Genomic DNA, 22058 nt, shown 5'->3' with positions numbered 1-22058 from the left:
GAAGCCAAGGGCCAGCTTTTATTTTTGGAACAGAAGGGGAGAGGAGGTATTGCCCTGATTCCAGGGATGGGGCAGGGAGATGGTGATACACCTGTACTGAGGTCTCTTTGGGAGCCAGCTGGGTTACCAGAGTTGGCAGCGGCTGGAGGGGTTCATGAGGGTGCCATGGGGACAGCGGAAGTGTCTGGCGAAGGCTGGGCTGTTGCTTAGGGGCCCGTGGATTCGAAGGGTAGGAGGGCTGTGAGTGTCCTGAGGATCCTGGGTGCTGGGGCCCCTACACATCACCTGGGGAGAAAGAGAGGTCCATACAGGGTAAGGAGAACAGCAGGGTATCAGGGTCAGCAGGACATGGCAGACCTGGTGACCAGGTGGTAACTAGGGACAGCAAAGATAAAAGCAGGGATAGCAATGCTCCGAGGGCCACACGGAGAAAGGAAAATATTTGCCATTTGCAGGTCATTTAATCTGGCAGTGGGTATCTGGGGAGGGCTGGTCTGTGCAATCATACCATTTGTAAGTGCCCTAGAGGTGGGTCTGTTGTAAGAACACTGTGCGGGTCTTTAAGTATCCTGAGGAATTGGGGACACTATCTGCTGAGGGAGAAGACGGCACTTAGTGGGGGTTATGTCAGGTGGGGACCCCACTGCGTGGCGAGGTCTCCAAGGAGGAATGTAGTCTACAGATTGTCTGTTAAGGCTCTTTTTGAAGGGATCTGTGTTTCTAGAAGAAATGAGAGAAGGTAAAAGTTGGGCTTATCTCAAGGAGGGATTTGGGAATAGAGTTGTTTTCCTTTTTTTGAAGGCAGTGCTGAATTTGGTAGAAGAATTTATAGTAGGATGAAGGGATGGTCCCAAGGGGACATGTGTGAAAGGATGACAGTGGGGATTTGTGCAGCAGAGGGTTGGTGGCATTGGGGGAAGATGTTTAACAATATCTGAGTGTTAACAATAGGGTATTTATCTGACATGGACTAAGCCCTGGTGGGAGATGTTGGCTGCCTACCTGGGCATAGCTTCGGAAGAAGAGTTGCCAGGGGCTGAAGTTCAGGTTGGGCAGGGTGGTCTCCCCACGGTACCATAATAGCCTCTTGTTGTATGCCTGGATATGGGAGCGGGATGGAGAGTCGCCCTTAGGCTCTAGACCCGTGGCCATCTGGAAATCTGATGCCCTACGCGCAATATCCAAAACCAGTTCGTGGTCCTTCTTCCCAAGTTCTGCACTGACACACTGCTCTGAGCCAGGAGAAAATGTACTTGCCGTGAGATCTATGGATCTAGAAAAGAGGGCTCTATGGAGTCGGAGGGGGTCCTCAAGTTGCTGCCTGTTCAGTGGGGATGTGAAGAGCAGAAAGTTTTGCTATGTTTGCCTGAGGGATGGTGGAAGGAAAAACTGGGGACAGGCTGTCTATTCTGCTGGTAAAACTAGATCGCAGCCCTTGGGATGTGAGTTACCTGCAGTGCAATGGCCAGTCCCCCCGTGTCTGCAGCATCCTCCAGGAATGTGCGGGAGCCATTGAAGAAGGTTCCGTTGGGTAATGGAAAGGCAGCATAGTGGTGCTCCAGGCACACTAGCGCCCCCTGTAGGGCATGGGTGTCACAGGCTGGGCAGCCCCCAGGGAATACTGTTGAAAATGGGGCAAGGGAATGAAATGGTGAGGCGTGATGCAGGGGTGAAGACATGGGGGTACCACAAACTGGGCTGCCTCCCAGGAGCACTGCAAAGGCTTCAGAACTGCCCCCCCTGGAGCCCTCGCACAGCCTCCCTCCTCCCCCTCTAGGCTGCCTTTGGGGACTTCACCTGGGTTCCCGATGGCCCCATCTCCCAACAGCCCACTGTTACTCACAGAGCTGGTAGAAGATGTGCAACAGCTCATGGGCCATAATGCTGCCGGCGGCGCCAAAGTTCACAGCTCTAGGGAGCAAGGGCTTGTCTTACCCTCAGAATCCTTCCAAGTTTTTGGCCCCAATTCTCCAACCATAAGTTGCATCCATCATTCATCATAACATTGGTCCATTGCTCTTGGGAAACTTAGAATGGCCCATACCTGGGGTAGCCAGGGTGGAAAAACGGGGGTTGGAGGAGTCCAGCTGGGAAGACCACCACATGGTCAGGTATTGAATAGTAAGCATTTACGCCCCAGGGGAGCACCTGCCACCTGTGGAAAGAGCACATATGAATACCAGCTCTATCACTTACATGCCGTCCTTCTCAAATACTGTCACTGTTCCTGTTCCCCTGAGCCTCTGGCTTTCTTTCCTGCTAATTTTGGACGGCTATCTTTGGGATGCGGTCTCTGTGTCTCCCTCGCTCTCATACCTGTGGTTGGGGAAAGGCTGCAGGAAACTCCTGATGATTCTAGCTCGGCGGGATCGGACACAGCTCAGGAAGGACTGCAGGAAGCTGGGTCCAAGTTGTATCTGGGAGGAGGCAGGAGGCAGGCAACTCGAATACACGGAGACAAATGTAGATGCACACTGATATACCCTGATGCGGACATCTGAACCCAGACAGATAAGCCCTGATGCGCGGACATCCCCGGGATGGTGGAAAACCAGCGCCAGGAAACCAGCGCCTGTGTGGTACAAACGGGCTTCACACGTACCAGCACACAAACACTCAGGCAAGTCACACGAATGCATGGGTGCGAGTGCACACACACGCTCAATGTGACCTGCAAAGATTCTACTCTTCTGTTGGCAAGATCCATAGTGTGGCTATTCGCCCATCAGGCCCCAGCAGCACCAGGGCAGGGAAGGGGTTTTTTAGGATCAGCTAGGGAAAATGATGGTCTGCCACTCTGGTGGATCAGGGTGGGTGAAGAATTTGAGGATTAAAGAGTAACTGGCAAGGGCAGGAACCCACATCGTTGTATTCTTGTCTGGCTGGGTCTGGCTTCAAGGCCCATTCCGGGGCCCCCATCTTCACCTGCAGCTGGGCGACCTGGGAAGAGACACAAAGGTGGAAGGAACCTAGCCGTCCCAAGTCTTATCAGAAGGAACCTCTCCTGCTCACTGCCCTGTCCCTTCCTTTGGTAGTGTCACCAGGATGTGTGTGCGGCATATTGGTGTTTATACTTGCCTTGTGCCCTTGTGCCTTGAGCACGCTCTTCCAGGCCCTGTGATCTCTTGATCCAACACTCAATTCACACCTACTACACGTTCCCACACTGTCTGCTTCTCCTGGCCTTACCTTGTCCTGGGCCTTTGCCCGGGTCTCTTCATCCATCCAAGGAAGCGTTTGGAAGCGAGCGATGAGGGCGTCCTTGATTGCAGTGAATAATTCCATGGCCTGTGGGCAGAACGGGGCAGGGAGAAAGAAACAGGATGAAGATCAGCCTCAGTCCTGGGCCCTGCCCACTGGGCCTCTAGGAAGGGGCCTTGGCCCTGAGGAGCTGCCAGAAGGAGGAAGATCTCAGAAAGAGAAAGTGTAAAGTGATATCTACTAGGTGACCAAAAACTCAGGGTACAGAGAGATGTGGGGATGCGAAGGAGGTACCAAGCACAGGAGGGGAAGGTGGCGACTGGTCACTCCTGACAGCTGACGGGGTAGACAGCTCCTTTCCGTGTCACTGTCCTTTCTCTCGGCCAGGCAATCCTCTCAGAAAGTGGGGGGAGGAGGTGGACCACCATCCGCTTCTCTGCTCTCGCGGGCCCTCGTCCTCACACCCTGTTTCTTACAGCCTGCATTTCCTCTCTGCATCTTCCGGGGTTCCTCAGCTTCGCAACAAGCTGAAGCCTGCCCAGTTTCACACCCTGACTGTGTACTTACTGCTTTCTCAGCCATCTACCATCGTGTGTATTTCCTTTCTTGATGGAGGAAAATGGATGACAACATTGGGAGCCTGAGTTCAAATCCTAACTCTGCTATTTGGTAGCTGTGTGATCTTGGGCAAGTTACTTTAACCTCTCTGTGCTTCAGTTCTCTCTGCTTTAAAATTATAATAATAGTAGGAATTAAAGTAGTTGGTGCAAAGTGCTTATAAGAGTATCAGGCACATGGTAGGCACTGAAAAGTATTCAGTAGTTATTTATTGGCACTTCTGAAGATGATAGCATTCCATTCTGATGTCATTTCACGTGTTGTTAAAAAAAAATCATAGGTAAACAAGGGGTAGGCTTAGAGGTCATGCAGTTCAATTTTCTCGTTTTATGGTTGAAGAAACACATGAGCAGGAAAGCTGGGTGACTTGTCCAGGTTAGTGTGTGTCGTGCGGACTTTGTGTCTCAGAGCTAAACCGTGCAGACCCTAGGGATGCAGCGTGTCCCTCTCTGGGTTCTCTCTCTAACTGCCTGATTCTCTGACCACAGAGACCATCGAGAAGAACAAAGTCACTAGAACTAGGAGAGGATGGGTTGGCGGGGAAGGGGCGGAAGGACGTGGGCTGGGGAAGAGCCCTCACGTACAGCACTTCGGGTGCTGGGGCCGAAGGCCTCACGGACAAACAAGGCTGCCAGCGTAGGCTTGAAGAAGGCTTCTGTCTTCTCCACACACGTCATCCAGCGAGGGTGGGCGGGCTACAGAGACAAAGCTGGAATGAATGGCTCCCGCCAAGGCCTCTTCCTCATCCACTTTCCCAGGCCAGTCTTACCTAGACCTTCACCCCCAGAGCACGCTCTCTTTCCTGGACTTTCCGGGTTTGTCTCCCTTTACTCTATAACCCCTTTTGGTGACACACATGGGGTCATGCTGCTTAGCAAAAAGGGGCTCACATCTCCTCCAGGATTAGTCTCATGAGCCTGGGTTGGGCAAACTATCCTTGTTTATTGCCTATTGAATTTGAAAGCAAGGCCGCTGGGAGCCATCATTCTGGATGACTGAAAGGCTCCTGGGAAGGACAGGACTAGAGCCAACCCTCTCACTTCAGCAGCTCTGCCTGCCACCCTGTCCCTGCCCACCACGCAGAGGGCTTGCGGAGCCCAGCGGAGACTCCCACCCTCCCGAGCTTCTTTCCTTAAAAGAGAAATTGAAGAAGGAAAAGTCTCCCTGCCTCCTGCCTTCCTCCCCCACTCTCCAAATGGTTATTGAGGATCATATGGTGAGACCTTGTCTTATAAAGAAGAAAGTTATGAGAGTGAAATTGGGTTTTAGATGCCATATTATTTGGTGGGAGAAGAGGAAAAAAGAGAAGACTAAATATACGAATTCAGAGCGCTAAGACACTTTCTGCCAAATCAGGGAAAAGGATATAGGATGAGAGGATGGACATCTTCAACTTCAAAGGCAGAGAAACGGTTAGACAAAAACTCAAAAGAGGGGACTCCCTGGTGGTGCAGTGGTTAAGAATCTGCCTGCCAATGCAGGGGACACAGGTTCGAACCCTGGTCCGGGAAGATCCCACATGCCATGGAGCAACTAAGTCCGTGAGCCACAACTACTGAGCCTGTGCTCTAGAGCCCGTGAGCCGCAACTACCAAGCCCATGTGCTACAACTACTGAGCCTGCGCACCTAGAGCCCGTGCTCCACAACAAGAGAAGCCACCACAATGAGAAGCCCACGCACTGCAATGAAGAGTAGCCCCCGCTCGCCACAACTAGAGAAACCCACGCGCCACAACTAGAGAAACCCGCGTGCAGCAACGAAGACCCCACGTGGCCAAAAATAAATAAATAAATTTATTAAAAAATAAAAAAATAAAAACTCAAAGAGGGCCTTGGCAACTGGGGTGGTTTTTAACACATGTTTGACCAGATACATATTACTGTCACAGGCATTAGTTTCTGCAAAAATCCCCGGTCAAATAATGTGTTAACAGCAGGATGGAAAGAATAAGAAACATAAAAGAGAGATGTTGGGGTGGATGGCTTTGAAGAGACGACCAAGCGTAGGCCCAGAGATGACGCAGGGCAGATGAGAAACAAATTCAGGAAGCTGGCCTAAGGGAAAGCTGAGCTGGGACTTAGGAAAAACCAGCTAACATGCTAATTTGGGCTGAGTGGGATGAAGTCACAAGACTTCATTCCTGTAACTTATTTATTCCCCCAGACCGCCTGGCAGGTAAGGTAGTTAGGCTTCCACCACGCATTCCGGTCCTAAGGTTGGAGAGAGTTTATGGGGCTTCCGACGAAAGAGGAAATAGAAAGGAAGGCCACTGCTGCTGTCATTGAAGACACTCCCGGGCCTGCCTATTAGAATGTTTATCATTTTGGAGGTTGCTCCAGAGCCGGCTGCCCACATCTGTGCGTTCTTGTCTGTCCCCTCACCGTGAGACCTATTAAGGACCTTCTCCTGGTGAGGAGAAGGGACTCAGACACTTTCCATAGTGTATTACTTGGAGCTCTGAAACTCAAAAATGTGAAAAACAAATACAAATAGAAAGGCAACCTAGGTCTGATAGCAATGCCTGGGTCAAGTGCAGGTGCTGCTGGCCACCTTCGATGTCCATCCCCTGCAGGCCCCCGATGACAAGCTCGGCTCTGAGACTGCCTTTCATCAGACTGCTGCTGGGGGTGGAGGGCTGCACCCAGGACAGTAGCAAACACATCAGCCTTGAGCTTGGTAATGTGGACCTGCCTGCCCTTTCTACACCTCCTGGTTCTTGAGTTGTTTCCTGATCCCTTTTGCCAGTGCCTGCCCTTCTCTCCAACAACCTTTGCCTGTTCCATGCTGTTGCCCATAGCCCAGGCCACGGCAGGCCCTGACCTGGTTCCTGGAGAGTATGGACACCACCTCGGACCACCCACTGCTCCCCCTGTGCCACTCTGGGATTCTTTTGGTCACAGCTGTGCTGAGTCATATGTTCTATGTGCAGGAAAATAACTTCCAGAATCTATAAATGAACATAAGTCTCAGGGGTGGAGGTTGGCAGGTTGTATATTCATCTGCTGGGGGTTATGAGTATCTGAGCTGTCTCTCAAGACATGGAGTGATAGAGTATACCACATTGACTGAAAATAGAGAAAAAGAAAAAAAATCATTGCTAAAATATAAAGGATGGAAGAAATACTTCAAACCCAGGATAATGAGGCTCAAAAGATTAATTTTAAGGAACAGAAAAAAGTTGCGGGAGTGGGAATGTGGGAGGGATGGATGAGAGTTTGGGATTAGCAGATGCAAACTATTATATACAGGATGGATACACAACAAGGTCCTACTGTAGAGCGCAGGGAACTATATTCAAAACCCTGTGATAAACCATAATGGAAAAGGATATGAAAAAGAATGGATATATATGTATAACTGAATCGCTTTGCTGTACAGCAGAAGTTAACACAACACTCTAAATCTACTATACTTGAAAAAAAAATCTTTTAAAAAAGAAAGAAAAAAAGTTGCAGATATAAGCTTAGAACCATGAGTAATGACAGACATGATAAAAATCAGGAAAAATTCCAAGAGTCTGGAGAGAAGCAAATTTTTGCACAATTTTCAGTAAGGGGAAGGTAGATTTTAGAGATTACAGGTGAGTCAGGAATCCTTAATGTTAATTTCTAAACAAAATTCTAGAATGAATCATTAAACCGACTATTTCTGAACACGTGGAAAATAATGTGTAACTACTGAGGGCCAGCATAGCATCACTGAGGACGAATAATATCAAAATCCTTTTTAAATGTCATCACTTTTAAAGGATCATTAAATTAGGATAAACAGTAGATCAGGAGTCACAAACTCAAACAGGGGCCATGAGGTAACCTAGGTGAGAGAAGCAGTCCAACATCAGAACCCCAGGACAAGAAGGGGTACGGCAAACCGGAGAGAGGGACGCAGCCCTACTGGCTGCATCACTCAGCTCCAGTCATGTGTTGCCCCTGGAGACGGCTAGCTCAGTGCTGCCAGAGCTTCACATTGACAACAACAAAAAAGGCTGGAACTCTGACTGTTGCTGTACCATCACCTAATATTTGAAAGCCGGCCGTTCATTAACAGTTTGTAAAAAGCTTTAAAGGCCAACAACACACATCTATGGGCCAGATTCAGCCTCAAGGACCACCGCAGTGCTCCCTCTGAGCAGAGAATTCAGTATTTACCAACTGTGGATTATTAACTTAAACCCTCATACTTCAGTTACGCCAGCTATAAAAATGAGCCTAATGCCTGTTCTGCCTTCCTCACAAAGCTGCTTGGGAGAGCAGGGGAAATACTACGTGGAACGTGCTCTGTAAATTCTAAAGTTCTACCCCACTCTGTTGGCACTATTTTGATTTCAAGATAGCAGTTGGTGAAACCAAAAATTACATCTTTGTGAAATCGATGGAGAAATCCACGTTAAATGACAGTGTGATCTGAGTGGATTCTGGCTGGTTGATCCATGAGGGAACGTCAGTGATTAATGACTCCAAGTTAGTACAAGCTGCCCCTACCACCCCACTGGACACTGTAGCACGTCCTCACCTAGTGTGCCTCTCTCTCTTTCCTGTTTTATTTTTTCATAACACTTAACACCATCCAATATGTTTTATTCAGCTTACTGTCATTCTGCCTCCATTAGAATATAAGTGTTTGAGGGCAAGGATTTTTGTCTATTTTGTTCATGAAGATTCCCAAGAGCCTAGAGAAGTGTCTGGCATATAATAGGGGCTCAGTTAACATTTGTTGCATAAATGAACTGACGACTCTACGCTAGGTCTTCAATAACCTGACCCAACACTCTTCCCTCTGCAGAATTTTACCAGTAATCTAGATGAAGATGCACTAAATAAAACCACGAATGACCTGAGGCAGAAATAACAGATCATTGAAACAAAGGCTAAAATTACCTGAATAAATTGGGATGTTGGGCTGAACGTAAACAGTTCACATTTAATGGGAAAAAATGTGAAGTTCTGCTTTTAATTCCCCAAACTCAGCTTCTCAAGTTTAATAAGAGGAAGACCTGGCTTAACAGCCAGTTTCATTGACGATATATTCAAAAGTCAAACAAAATACGGTCAGATAATGAGACCTAACTGTCCTTCTGAATAAGGGCATTATCCATTAGAATTCGTTCAGAAGAATACGGTGAGACATCTGTAATTAATAACCATTGGATAGAAATACAAATTTTGGTCAAATCAAGGCCAAAACCTTGGTGGTATCTTTGACTCCGCTTTTGCTCTCACATCCATCAGGAAACACTGCTGCTTACCTTCAAAATATGATCTTTAAAAACATACAACAGATAAATCCCTCTATAGGCCCCTGTTACATGCAGAGAAAAACCCAGGTCCTCACAGTGACCTACCAGGCCCAGTATAATCCCCTCCTCCCCTCTCTGATTTCCTCCCTACTCTTATCCTATTTGCTTTCTCTGTTCCAGTTGTGCTGGCTTCCAGGCTGATTCTCAAACCCCCAGGCCAGGCTCCAGCAGCAGTAGGACAACCTTGCCTGCAAGCCCAGTCACCTCTACTCAGCCAGAGCCACCAGGAGGGTCCCTCACGCTGCACCAAGCCTTAGCCAGCCTGCCCCATGCCTTGTTGCAATGAAATGATATCCCTTTCTCTGCCGGAAAACCCGTTCTTCTCCCTAGACACTGCTTCCGTCCTACCTCCCGTTCAGATATCCCACTGATCATTTAAACCCACCCTCATCTCTCCCTCTTAGGAATTCCAAGAGTATCTAAACCAGAGTTTTCTCAGAACCCAGTGACGCCCATTCAGCATTTACTTAGCGTATGACTGCTTTTGTGTTACAAGGACAGAGTTGAGTGGTTGCAACACAGATCACATAGACCACAAAGCCAAAAATATTTACTATCTTGACCTTTATAGAAAGAATTTGCCAAAGCATTTTTTGTTACCACCCACTATTTCTCAATCCTGCACAGTTTGTGGTTAAAAATATGGCCTCACGGGTCAGACAGACCTGTTTTGGAGTGGGTTCCTTCACTTAGGAGCTGTGTGGTCTTGGGAACATTACATGTCCTTTCTGAGGACCTTTCAGAGTGGTTCTGGGAGTAGTAAATAAAATAAGCAATGCCTGACACAGAGTAACTACTCAATGTATTTCAGCTTTTATTATTATTATGTGTCATACCTGGTGCTGTTCCAGACAGGTGAAAGGGCTTCACCAAGTCACAGAACTATTTGTTGGTAGGGTATGATTCAGCTTTTAAGCCCAAGGACAATTATATATCCTATTAGATATATAAGGATGTTTATAATATGTATATAAAGGGTATATATGTGTATAAAGGGTGGTGACTTTAGCAATTCATAAGCCTTCTAAGTTTTTTAAGTGTGAATTTCAATGTTGGCATTCTTAACACCTTTCAAGAAGTGCCACCAGGCCATGGTTCTGGGATTTCCAGCAAGTTGTTTGGTGCCAGGGATTTTGTTGCAACCCTAACTAAGAGGGGCTGGGGCTCTGTCTCTTCTGAGTCAAGGGAAAGGCTGAGCCAAAGGTTCTTGGGGACTAGCCTACTTGAGTGAAAATTCTAGGAAGTTTTTGGTTTTTCTTTTTTTTTTTTTTTTTTAACAATGATTAAGCACACAGACTCTGGAGCCAGACTTCCAGAGTTCAAATCCTAGCTCCAACAACTTACTAGGTATATTACCCCGAGCAAGATCCTTAACCTTTGGATCTCAATTTACCCATCAATAAAACAGGGACAGAACCGTCTGCCCACCTCATGGAATTGTTGTGAGGATCAAATCAGCTCATATATCTAAAGGGCTTAGAAAAATGTCTAGCACATTTGAAAGTCTCAACAGGCAATAACTACATTCCAGTCCCTGTGTTCACAATTCCCTTCTCTGAATTCCACAGATATTTTCAGGTTGCCAAAGCCATGAGTTTCTTCAAGGCAGAGAAATGGTCCACAAATTACTAAGAAAAGAAACCCCGTGATTTTCAAGACTACCCTGAGGCCTTGCCTGAGGTTGGAGGGCATCTTATGTTCTAGACGCCTCCTCTTGGGATTGGATGTGTCGATCTAGGATTTCAAAGTTCTCAGTAACTGAGTGTGGACACAGTAGACTTTGGTTAGTGGAGCGCGTTTGGTACAGCTCCCTCCTCTGATACGTTGGGATCTGCACCACGAAGCCCACGGTGTGGCTGACAGAACCCCCGGGATGTCAGAGATGAGCTCTTTGTGAAGCACATTTGGACATGGAACACTGGAATCACCTAGACAAGGGGAAGGCCCCTGCTCGCTACACCCGCCTCTTACTCCAGTGAACCCTAGGCTGTATGTCCGGCTCCTCAAATCACAGCGCTCAGGATAACCAGGCAAATAGTCTAGGGGTCATGACAAAGGAAAAGCAGATCTTGATCACTTTAGAGCTTTATATCTAGACTTTAACACTCAGCAAAAGGCCCTTGAGGTAGCCAGACGTGTGCCTAAGGCTCTGGTCCCTGGTGCCTCAGCTCTCAGTGTAAGCCCTGAGTGCCTCCACGAGAGCCCAGACACTGGGGCATCTATCCTCATGCCCCTCCCTGAGGGGGCTATGACCACGTTTATCCCCCCAAATGACAGATGCTCCTTTAGCCCCCGATCCGGGAGAATTCCTCCCCTCCTCTCCTCACCGTGGGTGGTCGTCCTGTCAGCTCCCCCAGTTTCTGGCTCAGCAATCTACGTGCCTCTTGGAATTTACTGTCCAGGGCTGGAGAAAGGGTCCCCACCAGACCCAAGATCATGTGGCTCTGCAGAAAGTCCCTGTGGAGAGAAAAGAGACCCACAATATACCCCCGGGCTCTGGGGAAACCACCAGAAAAGCTTCCCCTTGTATAGGTCACCTTGATACTCCCGGGGAAGCCCTTCTCTGTATTTATAGAGAATAACTACTTCACATGTGAACACGTCAAGAAGGGCTTTTCTTTATCTTTTTTTTTTTTTTTTACCCTAGTTTAAAAATACTTTATTGCTAAAAAATTCCAAAACGATTAAAGTATCATCAAAGTTCACTGATCACAGATCACTTTAACAATTAAAATAATACTGAAAAAGGGTGAAATGTTCCAAGAATCACCCAAATGTGACCCAGAGACATGAAGTGAACAAATGCTATTGGAAAAATGGTGCCCACAGACTTGCTTGACACAGGGTTGCCACAAACCTTTCCTTTGTAAAAAACCACAACCTCTACAAAGTAAAATACAACGAAGCAGAATTAAATGTTATCAACTATAGTCACCATGTTGTACATTAGATCCTGAGACTTTGTTCATCTTACAACTGAAGGTTGGTACCCTTTCACCAACCTCTTCCTATTTCCCCACCCTTCAGCCCCTGGCAACCACTGTTCAAAACTTTTGTCTGTTTTAAGGAGAGCTTTTCTTGATGTGGGTTGGGCTGGGGTGGAGAATGATAGAAGAAAGAACCAGATGAAGAGGCAGACATCTCAAGTCACAGCGGGGGAAGGATCTGGGCTAGTTGAAGGCTGGACTTAGATTCAACCAAACAGATTCAGCTACTTCCACAACCAAGAAACCTCAGTTCATCTTAAGATGCATCTTCTAAGAGCAACAAAGCTGGGATCCAGGACCCTTCTCTGTCCTGCTGGCAACTCTCTCACCGGGTTTGATCTGTATCCTTACATAGACCTGCTCCCACCTGCGTGAATGGTTGTTTGCTTCTCCCTGAAAGAATTTCTAGACGTTGCTGCCACTGAGTTACTACGAAGATGGGCTTTGAGCCCAAGGCCCTGGAAGGAAGTCACTGCCTCCAAGTGGTGGCCACACAGTATCAGGGACAGCAGTGAGCCCAACACGGAACCTCACTCTCCCTCCTCCCACCTTCCTCGACGTCCTGACCTTTCCCACAGGGCCCCAGAATCCTCTCACTACAGATGAGAAACAGCCTCTCCCCCAGGTTCTTCCCAGCCTTCACCTCCTCCATCTACTCATCCCATGTACCACCTCCTCCCACCCACACCCCTCAGCTGCTGACAAGACATAAACGCCCAGCTGTCCCCAGCAACTGGGCTTCGAGCATCTCCCACAGCCCAGAGGTTCTTCACAGGCTGGGTGCTACTCCCAGCAAACCCCATGTCTTGTCAGATACCTGGATCCCTCATTTCGTGCGTGTTTCCCTACCCCATGCCCCCAAGCCCCTCTTCCTGTTTCCACCATGTCCTCCTGGGCCGTCCATCCCACCCCCTCTCTGCCCCCATATGGCCCCAGATCCCTCCCATCTTTCTACAGGGCCCTTACTAGCCTGCATTCTCCAGTCTTCTTTGTCCCTGAGACCTCCGGTCCTCGGACCCTCTTTCCATCACCCTCCCACGTGGGGCAAACCTGTGCTTCGACAGCTGCTTTTCAACCAGTTGCGACATGTTTTTCAAATACTCCAGGTCATGGACTGCGACGGGATGAGAGGGGCTCAGGGACATTGGTGCGAATGTCGCTTGCAAGCAGGACAACCAATCGATGGCAGGGGCCATTTCCTTAAAGGAGGGATACGGAGGCTTGGGGGGACAGGAAAGGAGGAGAGGGGGCATGCCCTCCCTCAGGTTGGAAAGGGAGTGGGGAGGGGGGTGGTTGAGGGAAAGGATGGAGCAGGGAAAGTTAGGGATGGAATGGAATTAAGGAAATAAGGAGAAAGAAGACAAGAGGGTCAAGAAAGTTTGGGAGCGAGACCCTCATGCCCATCTGCCTCCAGTCCCTGGTTCAAGGTACCTGCAGTTGGTCAATCGTGACCATCTGGAAGAGCTTTCCCTGTGCCTGCTGCTGCTCCGGGGTCCTCAGAAACTGGTACAGCTGTGAGTTAATGGAGATGGAAAAGGAGGCGTGTTCTCCCACCTTGTTTGGGTCTCCTCCCAGCAAGGTTCCCAGGCGATTCAGGTAAGTCAGGTATTCCCGCAGGATCTGGGGGAGAGGCAACCTCAGTCACAGCCACCATCGGCCCCTGCCTTTCTCTAGCACAAGAGGTCAGGACCTTGGTCCCCAGTGCCATCTTACCTGGGCATAGTTCATTTCCTGCTTTTGCTTGAGGGGAACGTCAAACTCTGGCTGGTCTATCTGGACACAAGAGAGACTGAGAGAAGTGGGGAATGTGGAGGAAGGAGAGGACAGGTGTGGGGAGATGGGGATTCCTCAGGAAGATGGCCCCAGGAGATGGACTAAAGGGGGCACAGAGGAGGAGCCAGAGAGCAAAGAAAGGTAGGGATTGGGGGCGAGGGACATGGAGGAAGAGTACAGACATGCAAATGTGCAAAGAAGGTATTTCAACCAGTGTGGGGCTGCTCAGCAAGAGAGAAGCATGATAACCCATGTCCTGTAGGGAATCATTGTCTGTGCCAGGGCCAGGTCTAGGGTAAAGGGAGTGAGATACCGTCTCAGGTGCAAAATTTGAGAGGCACTGAAAACTCAGTAATCAAGATCGATAATATCTTAATTGAAATTTTAAAAATCTAAATTAATGCTAAAAATCCCCACAAAATAAAATAGCAAAACTTTGCTCATCATGTATTTTTCCCAAAAATCCACAATGTATTTTTGATCATTTTTTTTTAAATTGTAGATGTTTCCCCAAAAGTCCGCAACAGAGTTTTGATCCATTGTTTTTTCCAAAAAAAAAATCCACGATGAACAAAAATTTGATATTTTGTTCATCATGGATTTTTGCATTGATTTTGACATTTTAAAAAATATTTATTGAAATACTATTTATCTTGATTAGTGAGTTTTGGTACCCTCTTAAATTCTGCACCCCAGGCAAGTAGCCCACTACCCTCACGTGCTTCACCCTACTTCTGACATCGGTGTGCCCTTGTTTCTATCCCGAAGATCTTTGCTCTCACGTTTTTTGTTTTACTTCTCCAACTTCAATATCCTACTCCCACCTGGAGCTATATACTTTTCTGCTATCTTGAATAAAGCTTTCACTTGACTCCTTTGTCACATTTTCTGTCCAAACTTTAAAGAACTAAAAGTCATCTATGCCTTTGCTTCAGCTTCCTTACCTTCCTCCTAACTCCATAAAATCTGAGTCCATTTCCATGACTATTTTGATGCTATGTCTAGAAGGTTTCCAATAGTGTCTTCTCATTCCTTATTTTCTAAGCTCAGAAGTCTCTGGAATCAAAGATAACCCCTCCCTCCTGAGCTGGTCTCTCCCCTGTCCTTGTGGCTCAGCTGAGCTGGTCTGACCCCCACCTCCTGACCGTTCTTACTCTTCTCCGGCACCACGTCATCGGGGTGCTCCCTCTGTAGTTCACTCTCTCTACCTGTATTTCCCCTCAGAGACCATTCAGTCTCAAGGTGATGGGAACCACCCTCCTCCCATTCACACCAAACCAACACTGTGGGGTCACTGTCTAGTTTCTCCATTTCTCTTATTTTTTTTTTAAATTAATTAATTTATTTATTTTTGACTGTGTTGGGTCTTCGTTTCTGTGCGAGGGCTTTGTCTAGTTGTGGCAAGTGGGGGCCACTCTTCATCGCGGTGCGTGTGCCTCTCACTATCGCGGCCTCTCCTGTTGCGGAGCACAGGCTCCAGACGCGCAGGCTCAGTAATTGTGGCTCACGGGCCCAGTTGCTCTGCGGCATGTGGGATCTTCCCAGACCAGGGCTCGAACCCGTGTCCCCTGCATTGGCAGGCAGACATTTCTCTTATTGATATTCAGTCAGTCACCAGGTCCTGTCGAATCATCATGGACCATCCATCACCACTAGGACGAGGATGTAGTAGTTGCCTACATCCTCATGCCTGGCCTCACTTTCCATTTCTGCCACAATCAGCTTAGTTCAGAATCAAGGTGGCTCATCTAGCTGCCTCAGCACCTCTAGGTTGACCTCAAAAACCGCTGACTGTACTTGGGCTCTATGTACAACCATCATATTTGAAAGGCCTCTGTAGCTCTTTTTTTTCTATTATGTCAAAAGTTATCACCTCAGTCCAGTGTCGTAGGCCGGGAATAATCAGTCTCAACTTGATGTCTTCAGCCTTACTTTTACCTTCCACTGCACCCCACCCCTACCCGCAAATCCTCTGTTCAACAGACCAGCCTCCTTGCTGACCCCACAGAGGGGTCACACCATTCCAGGCTCTTCCCTTAGCTCAGGACTTCCCCGCAGCCCTTATAAGGAGGCCCTTTAGCTTCACTGTCAGCTGTACGAATCAACCAGGCTTCAGGGCTCAGCCCACACTCTCCCTCCTTTGAGCTTCTCCTTAACCATTTCAGGTCTTAACCAATTTCCAAACGCCACACCAGTTAAACTCCTCAGCACACCCTTTAGAACTGAATTTGAGAATGCCTCGTGTGCATTATCAGTTCTTGTATATTCATCCTCATCTAATTTCGTGGCATTTTTCAGAGTAGGGGCCAAATATATAGGGTCACATTGCCTACCACAATACCGATGCCTCCAAGGTTTTAATTTTTTTTACCCGCTCAACAAACACCTGGTGTGGGCCTCTAGATGCCTGGCCCTGTGCTAGGTCCCGAGGACCTGAGCTGAATAAGCTGTGGGCCTGTTCTTAAGAGGCTCAGTCTTCAACACAGTGCTAAATGCTGAGATGACAGGAAATGGGAGAACAGAGGGGTTCGCCTACATCTCAGCCGGGGTTTCAGTGAAGATTTCCTGGAAGGGATAGTAATCAAGGCCAAAATTTGAAAAATATGTATGAGTTTTTACGTAGCGTTGCAGGCAAAGGGAGCCATGTATGCAAAGAACTGAAGAATATCCTTGGAGCTGTAAGTGAGCGAGCATGGCTTGGGGTATAAGGAGGAGATAAGGCTGGAGGAGTCTGTAAGGGTCAGACTTGCAAGGCTTTGCTAAGGATTAAGGACCAGATCCTGATGACCTAGTGAGCCATTTAAGGCATTTAAACAGAGACAACAGCATAATTAGCTCTTGGTTTAGAAAGGTCCCTCTGGGGAAAATGAAAACTAAATGATAGGAGGGCAATACTGGAGACAGGGGAACTAGCTGAGAGACCCTGGGGGTGATTCAGAGAAGCAACAAGGAAGACCAAGACTCCTTCTGTCTTCCCAGAACTGGCCCTGCTGCTCCTTTCCCTAATCTCACCTAAAGTCCCTGGTTCTCACATCAATAATTTCCCTAAAGATAAGTCTCTTCCCTGGATTGCACATTTTTCCTCTCAGAGGAAATCTGAGTCAGGCCCAGGTTTTACTGCATTTTTTTGCCAGTGCCTCCCTCACCTGGATGACTGGCGTGTACGGAGGGGTGGGAAGAGGTCGCAAATAGGCTCTGAAGAATGGGAAGTGACCATATTGACTCATCAGAAGGCTCAGAGTTCGGTTAAAGTCTAAGGGAGTCCAATTACCGGAGATTGGCCAGCCTCCAAGCTGGGAAGAAGAGAGAGAGGGCTCAGCACAGGGACAGTCTCTGAGACCAACCCCGCCACCACCACTACTTCCTGACCTCTACTCTGAGTCCCTTAACCCCTTTAGGGCTCCACCTCTATCCCTCTTTCCCTACCCTCACCCAAGGTCCTAATACATCCACAGGCCATTGCCATTTCCGTCTCCCTCCCAAATCCCTAGGAAAGAGACCCATCCTCTAGGGGGAAAAAATGGCAGCCTTGAACATACGTTGGTCCTGAGTGTTATGCATCCAGAAAAGTTGATGCCCCAGGTCTCACCTCCTCAATAACTTGTCTGAGGGGACCAGCCCCTGCAGCCTCAATGGCACCTGTGTCCATGCAGGAGTTGTAGAATTGGAAGGCTTTCTCCTCCCCAGAGAAGTCCAGGCGCCAGGAACCTGGGGCTTCTAGAAAGGAAATGTGGGAGAATTAAAGGAGTGGGGCAGCAAGGAAACCAGCCGGGAAGGTGGGAGACAGAAAGGTTATAGGAAAGGGAAGACTTCCAGGGATAAGGAGGGAAGGGGAGAAAGAGAGGGATGAGGAAAACTGGGAAGATGGGATGAGCTGGATCAACTTGATGGAAGAAAAAGAGCTGGGAATGGGAGCACGGAGAAGACAGTGAGGAAGGTAAAGGAAAGGTGAGGGAATTCCCTGGCGGTCCAGTGGTTAGGATTCCACACTCTCACTGCCGAGGGCCCGGGTTCGATCCTTGGTTGGGGAACTAAGATCCCACATCCCACAAGCCGAGCAGCGCGGCCAAAAAAAAAAAAAAAACAAAAACAAAAACAAAAGGAGGAAAGGTGAGAAAGGAAATAAAGACGAAAAGACAGGGGAGGAAATAAAAGAGATGGAATAAGTAGAGTATGGAAAAAGGAGAAAGTAGAAATGAGAGGCAGGAGGGAGATGAATGAAGGAATTAGAAATATTGGGGAAATCAGAGGACTTCTGAGGGATCGGAGAGAGGAAAGCTCATGAGGAAATGTTTAGCAAAGAGAAAAAATCGGGGCAGGCTACCCTAGTCTGGACTCTCCCCTCTCTTTGATCCCAGGAAACAAACAAACAAACAAACAAACACAGGACAATAAGCCAAACACAAACCCATTTGAATCCTCCACCTTCTAATATCTAACACCTCTCCCTCAGTCTCCCTGACATCCTTTCATTCTATCATGGGCAGCAGAATTTGTCCGAAGCGTATTTTTTCTTTTCATCTCCATACCTTAAGTGAAAGCGTGCCCCTCTACCATGCAGGGAATACCCACCTCCACTTTTTTCCCATCAAAAGAAGGAGGGCAAAGGGATACATTTATTTCTTCCAGATTCCAATTGATACCGTCAACAGGTTCTCTGGGTTCCCATATGCAGGAAATGCATTCCTTTTGTTACATGCTTACTCCCAAATCCTCGCCACCATCCACCAACTTCCTGGGACCAACTTCCTACTTCCTATGTGGCCTTGGTTCCTCCCTCACAGTTTTCCTCTCAGTTCTTTTCAACACAGTCACCATCTACAGGAATCTTCTTACCTCCAGGTTTTTTAACTTGGTCCTCCTCTCCCTCCAGCATCTCTTTTGTGCCCATCTATATTCATTCATTTACACACAACCCAATAAAGACCCCTCCATCACTTTTCACTCACTACGCCACTTCTTTCCTCCCACCATCATCTCCAATCGCTCATCTCCATCATCCCAATTCAGTTTCTTCCAGTTCAACTTGCACACCATGGTCCAAGGTTTCAGGGAGAACAGGATATAATGGTGAGAAGAGGGGGGTCTGGGAAGCGATGGGAGGGAGAGGATAACACTGACAAGGGCGCATTAGGAGACAAGAAGGGTTTGAAGGCTGGACAATGAGAGTGATGGAGAGAAAGATTAAAGTGCAACAGGTGTTGAGGAGATGCCAGCGTGGGAAGACACCTGGCATAGGGTAGAAATTGAAAATTTAAGGGAGATAACACAGAAGATGGAACTTGGTGAAAGGGAGAACTTGGAGAGAATGGAGCAATCGTGGATAAATGGGAAAGGAGAGAGGATAGGGATTAGGTAAAGAAAAGATGAAGGGAGGGACAAGAAGAGACGGAAGAGAGGTGGTACCTGCGGTGAAATGTACGGTGATGGAGAAGCAAGCCTAGCAGTTCCCTGAGAGCCAATGGAGGATGGCGCAAGCCAGGTGTTCCACAGGCACACAGGCTTGGAACAGCTGTGATCATTCTAGGCTCAGCGGCACCCACGGCAAGAGAATCTTCCACCCTGATTTCCTTACCCAGTATTCTCTGAAGTCGGTGCTTGTTCTCCTTTGCAAGAGCCTGAAAAGAACTAGTGGTCCTGTTGGTGTTTCCACAGGCAAAGCTAAAGAAATCAGTGCAGGGGGCCACACTGGTGTTTCCAGAGGCCAGGTAAAGACTCAGGAGGTCCCGACACACAGGCGTCTCACAGTGGGCTGTGGGGAAAAGCTCAGAGCTGGGAAAGAGAAAGTGATGAGGGCTCCCCCAAGGGGCTAAGCAAAGGAATGTCTGGTGAGGGAAAGGGACAGAGATCCTGGTGAGGAGAAATGGTCTGACTGGCGGCCAGGAGCGTGATTCAAGGGGGAAGAGGTCGGGAACCCGGGGCCCCGGAGGGTCAGGATGAGTGGCAGTTAAGTCAGTGGACACAGAGCCTCAGGATGATGGATGGACGGACGGGGTCCAAGAATGAGGGAGGGCTGAGTGGGTTGTGGGAGATCTAGGATCTTGCTTACCAGGACCACAGCCCTGGAAAACGTAGCCCCAAAGCAGCAGAGAACCACCAAGGATTAGACTGAAAAGCAGGACTGTCATTAGCGCTCGCCTGGCCATCGCCCACTGTCCGCCCTGTACGGTGGGCAGCCCCTCTTCTGGAGATCTCTGCGCAGAGAACCAGGAGGTGAAAACAACGAGATGGAGAGGATTGGAAGAGGCGTGGGGAAAGGGAGGGGGAGAGGAGAAAGAAGCAACAGTTAGTGCTAGGGCCCCTTTGTATGGAGATAACACCCCTCATTATCCCGAACCCAGCCCTCTTTGGACCCCTGGGAGCTGGCAGGGTTGTCATAAATCTGCCCCGCACAGGTCACAGAGGTCACTTACCTCCCGTCTCCTGCGAGGCCCCGCTCCACTTGCTGGCTCAGACCCCATGGCTCTCCCCCACTCGTCTCCACCCTCCTGAACTGAATGAGGAGGAGGGAGGACAGAGAAGCTGGTTCAGGAAGGGGGGACATTAAAGAGAGTTATATCAGGCCATTGTGACACCTCCTCCCCCATACACACACACACACACACACACACACACACACACACACACACACACTTGTGTATCTGCACGCCAGGGCAGTGTTCTCAGAAGTGATTCAGAAGGAACCTGTCCCCTAAAGGTATCCCTAACCTCCCTCCCTCGCCCGTCACCTCCCCCTCCTTCACCGTTCCTATTCTCCAAGCCTCACATCCCTCCTCTCCAGGGGCAGGCAGGGCGCTCACACACACCATCCAGCCCCACCTCCCGCCCTAGGCATCTGACTCCAAAAGGGAACGGCTTTCTCCAGGGGACTTGCCGTCTGTCTGGCCTTTTCTCTGGCTCCCAGAATCCTTCCTGGTCCTGCTCTAGGTGCTGAGCCTGAGGACGGGGATTCAGGAAACGGCCTCCCTCCTACCCCACCCCAGTTCCTTTCTCCTGGAGAAAGGGCGCTTCTGCCACCTGGCGCCCCTGTGCCGCTCACAAGCCATTGGCCTCTGGGTGGAGCCTCTTTATCAGTCAGGAGACACCCCAGCCTCTCCTCCCCCTTTATCTCAGCCTCTCAGAGGAGACGAGGGAGGGAGACTTCACTCCCCAAGCAGTCTTGCCCTGGGTGGCTCCTCTTGCCCTGCTCTGTGCCTCTGCTCACAGAGTTTCTTTATTTCTGAAATATTCTTTCTTCTCTCCTTTCTTCTATGATTGAAACCTCTTGAGTCCTTCAATTCTCAGGTCAAATGCCACCTTCCCTGGGAGGTCTCCCTGCTCCACGCCCATTCCCCCTGCTCCCAAGCATGCCTGATGTCTTCCCTGGTGTGTCAGAGCCCTGCTGGCTGCAGGCAAAGCAGTCCATGAAAAAGCCCAACAAACTAGGACATCTGCTAATTACTAGCCCTGTGACAATGAACAAGCCACTTAAACTCTCAGGCAGGTAAGTTTTGTCTTTTGGAAAATGAGGATGATATTTGCCTTTGAATATCTCACACGGTCTCATACCTTCTACAAAGAGTAAAGTGTGGACAAAGAATGTCGCCTGTCATCTTAGTAAACAAAGGTTGTTACAGCCATAAAGCCATTAGCTACTGCAGCCGGCCCAATGGTGCATGCAGAGAGGACTCAGGATGGGGAAAAACAGGATCCTGGCCCTAGATAGTAAAGTGCGTATGAAAGGAATAATTTCTATAAGTCCAGACTCTTGCATCTTCCCATACATAGAAAGGCACTAAATTCATTAACTTGAGATGTCTGGTTTTTCTTTAATTAGCAGTAAAACTCCTATATATCCTGGCTCCTCCCTTACCTCTTTGGAACAGTCCCTGAGAGCTGAGAGGCTGTACCCTGGGCTTAAGTCCTCAGTAAGTCCATTAAGTAAAACATAATTCTCAACTTGTAGGTTGTGCATATTTTTTTTCAGTCGACAGAGGCATGACTGACCCTCTAGTTCTATTACCCAGGTGGCTTGTATCTTCATCTCCCTGTTGACTGCAAACTCTTTGGTAGCAGGGACAATGTCCCATTTTCCTTCACACCCACCTAAGATGTTTCATAAATACTTGTAGGAATGAATTGCATTCTAAGCCAGAAATTCTCTTTCCCACATCATACTGAGTCCTCACCTGGGGTCTTAGCA

The 22058-nt window shown here is 48.6% G+C and overlaps 1 protein-coding gene across 1 annotated transcript; it reads right to left on the bottom strand.

Annotated features, from left to right (window-relative positions):
* Nucleotides 1–59: 59 nt before the first annotated feature.
* On the bottom strand, nucleotides 60–20337 carry KEL (Kell metallo-endopeptidase (Kell blood group)). Its single transcript, XM_007184880.2, has 18 exons — nucleotides 20290–20337; nucleotides 19926–20070; nucleotides 19452–19628; nucleotides 17466–17593; nucleotides 17023–17169; nucleotides 13817–13876; nucleotides 13535–13723; nucleotides 13154–13302; nucleotides 11444–11573; nucleotides 4404–4514; nucleotides 3190–3288; nucleotides 2863–2940; nucleotides 2317–2417; nucleotides 2045–2155; nucleotides 1844–1911; nucleotides 1452–1621; nucleotides 1003–1098; nucleotides 60–285 (listed from the first exon to the last, which is right to left on the bottom strand). Exons 1-18 carry the CDS (start codon nucleotides 20335–20337, stop codon nucleotides 124–126), a joined length of 2169 nt encoding a protein of 722 aa, XP_007184942.1. The 3' UTR covers nucleotides 60–123.
* Nucleotides 20338–22058: the final 1721 nt, after the last annotated feature.

The sequence above is a fragment of the Balaenoptera acutorostrata genome, chromosome 7 (genome assembly GCF_949987535.1).
Source record: "Balaenoptera acutorostrata chromosome 7, mBalAcu1.1, whole genome shotgun sequence".
Classification (NCBI taxonomy): Eukaryota; Metazoa; Chordata; class Mammalia; order Artiodactyla; family Balaenopteridae; genus Balaenoptera; species Balaenoptera acutorostrata.
The sequence above is the reverse complement of the archived record's forward strand: the minus strand, read 5'-3'. Positions and strand labels throughout refer to the sequence as shown.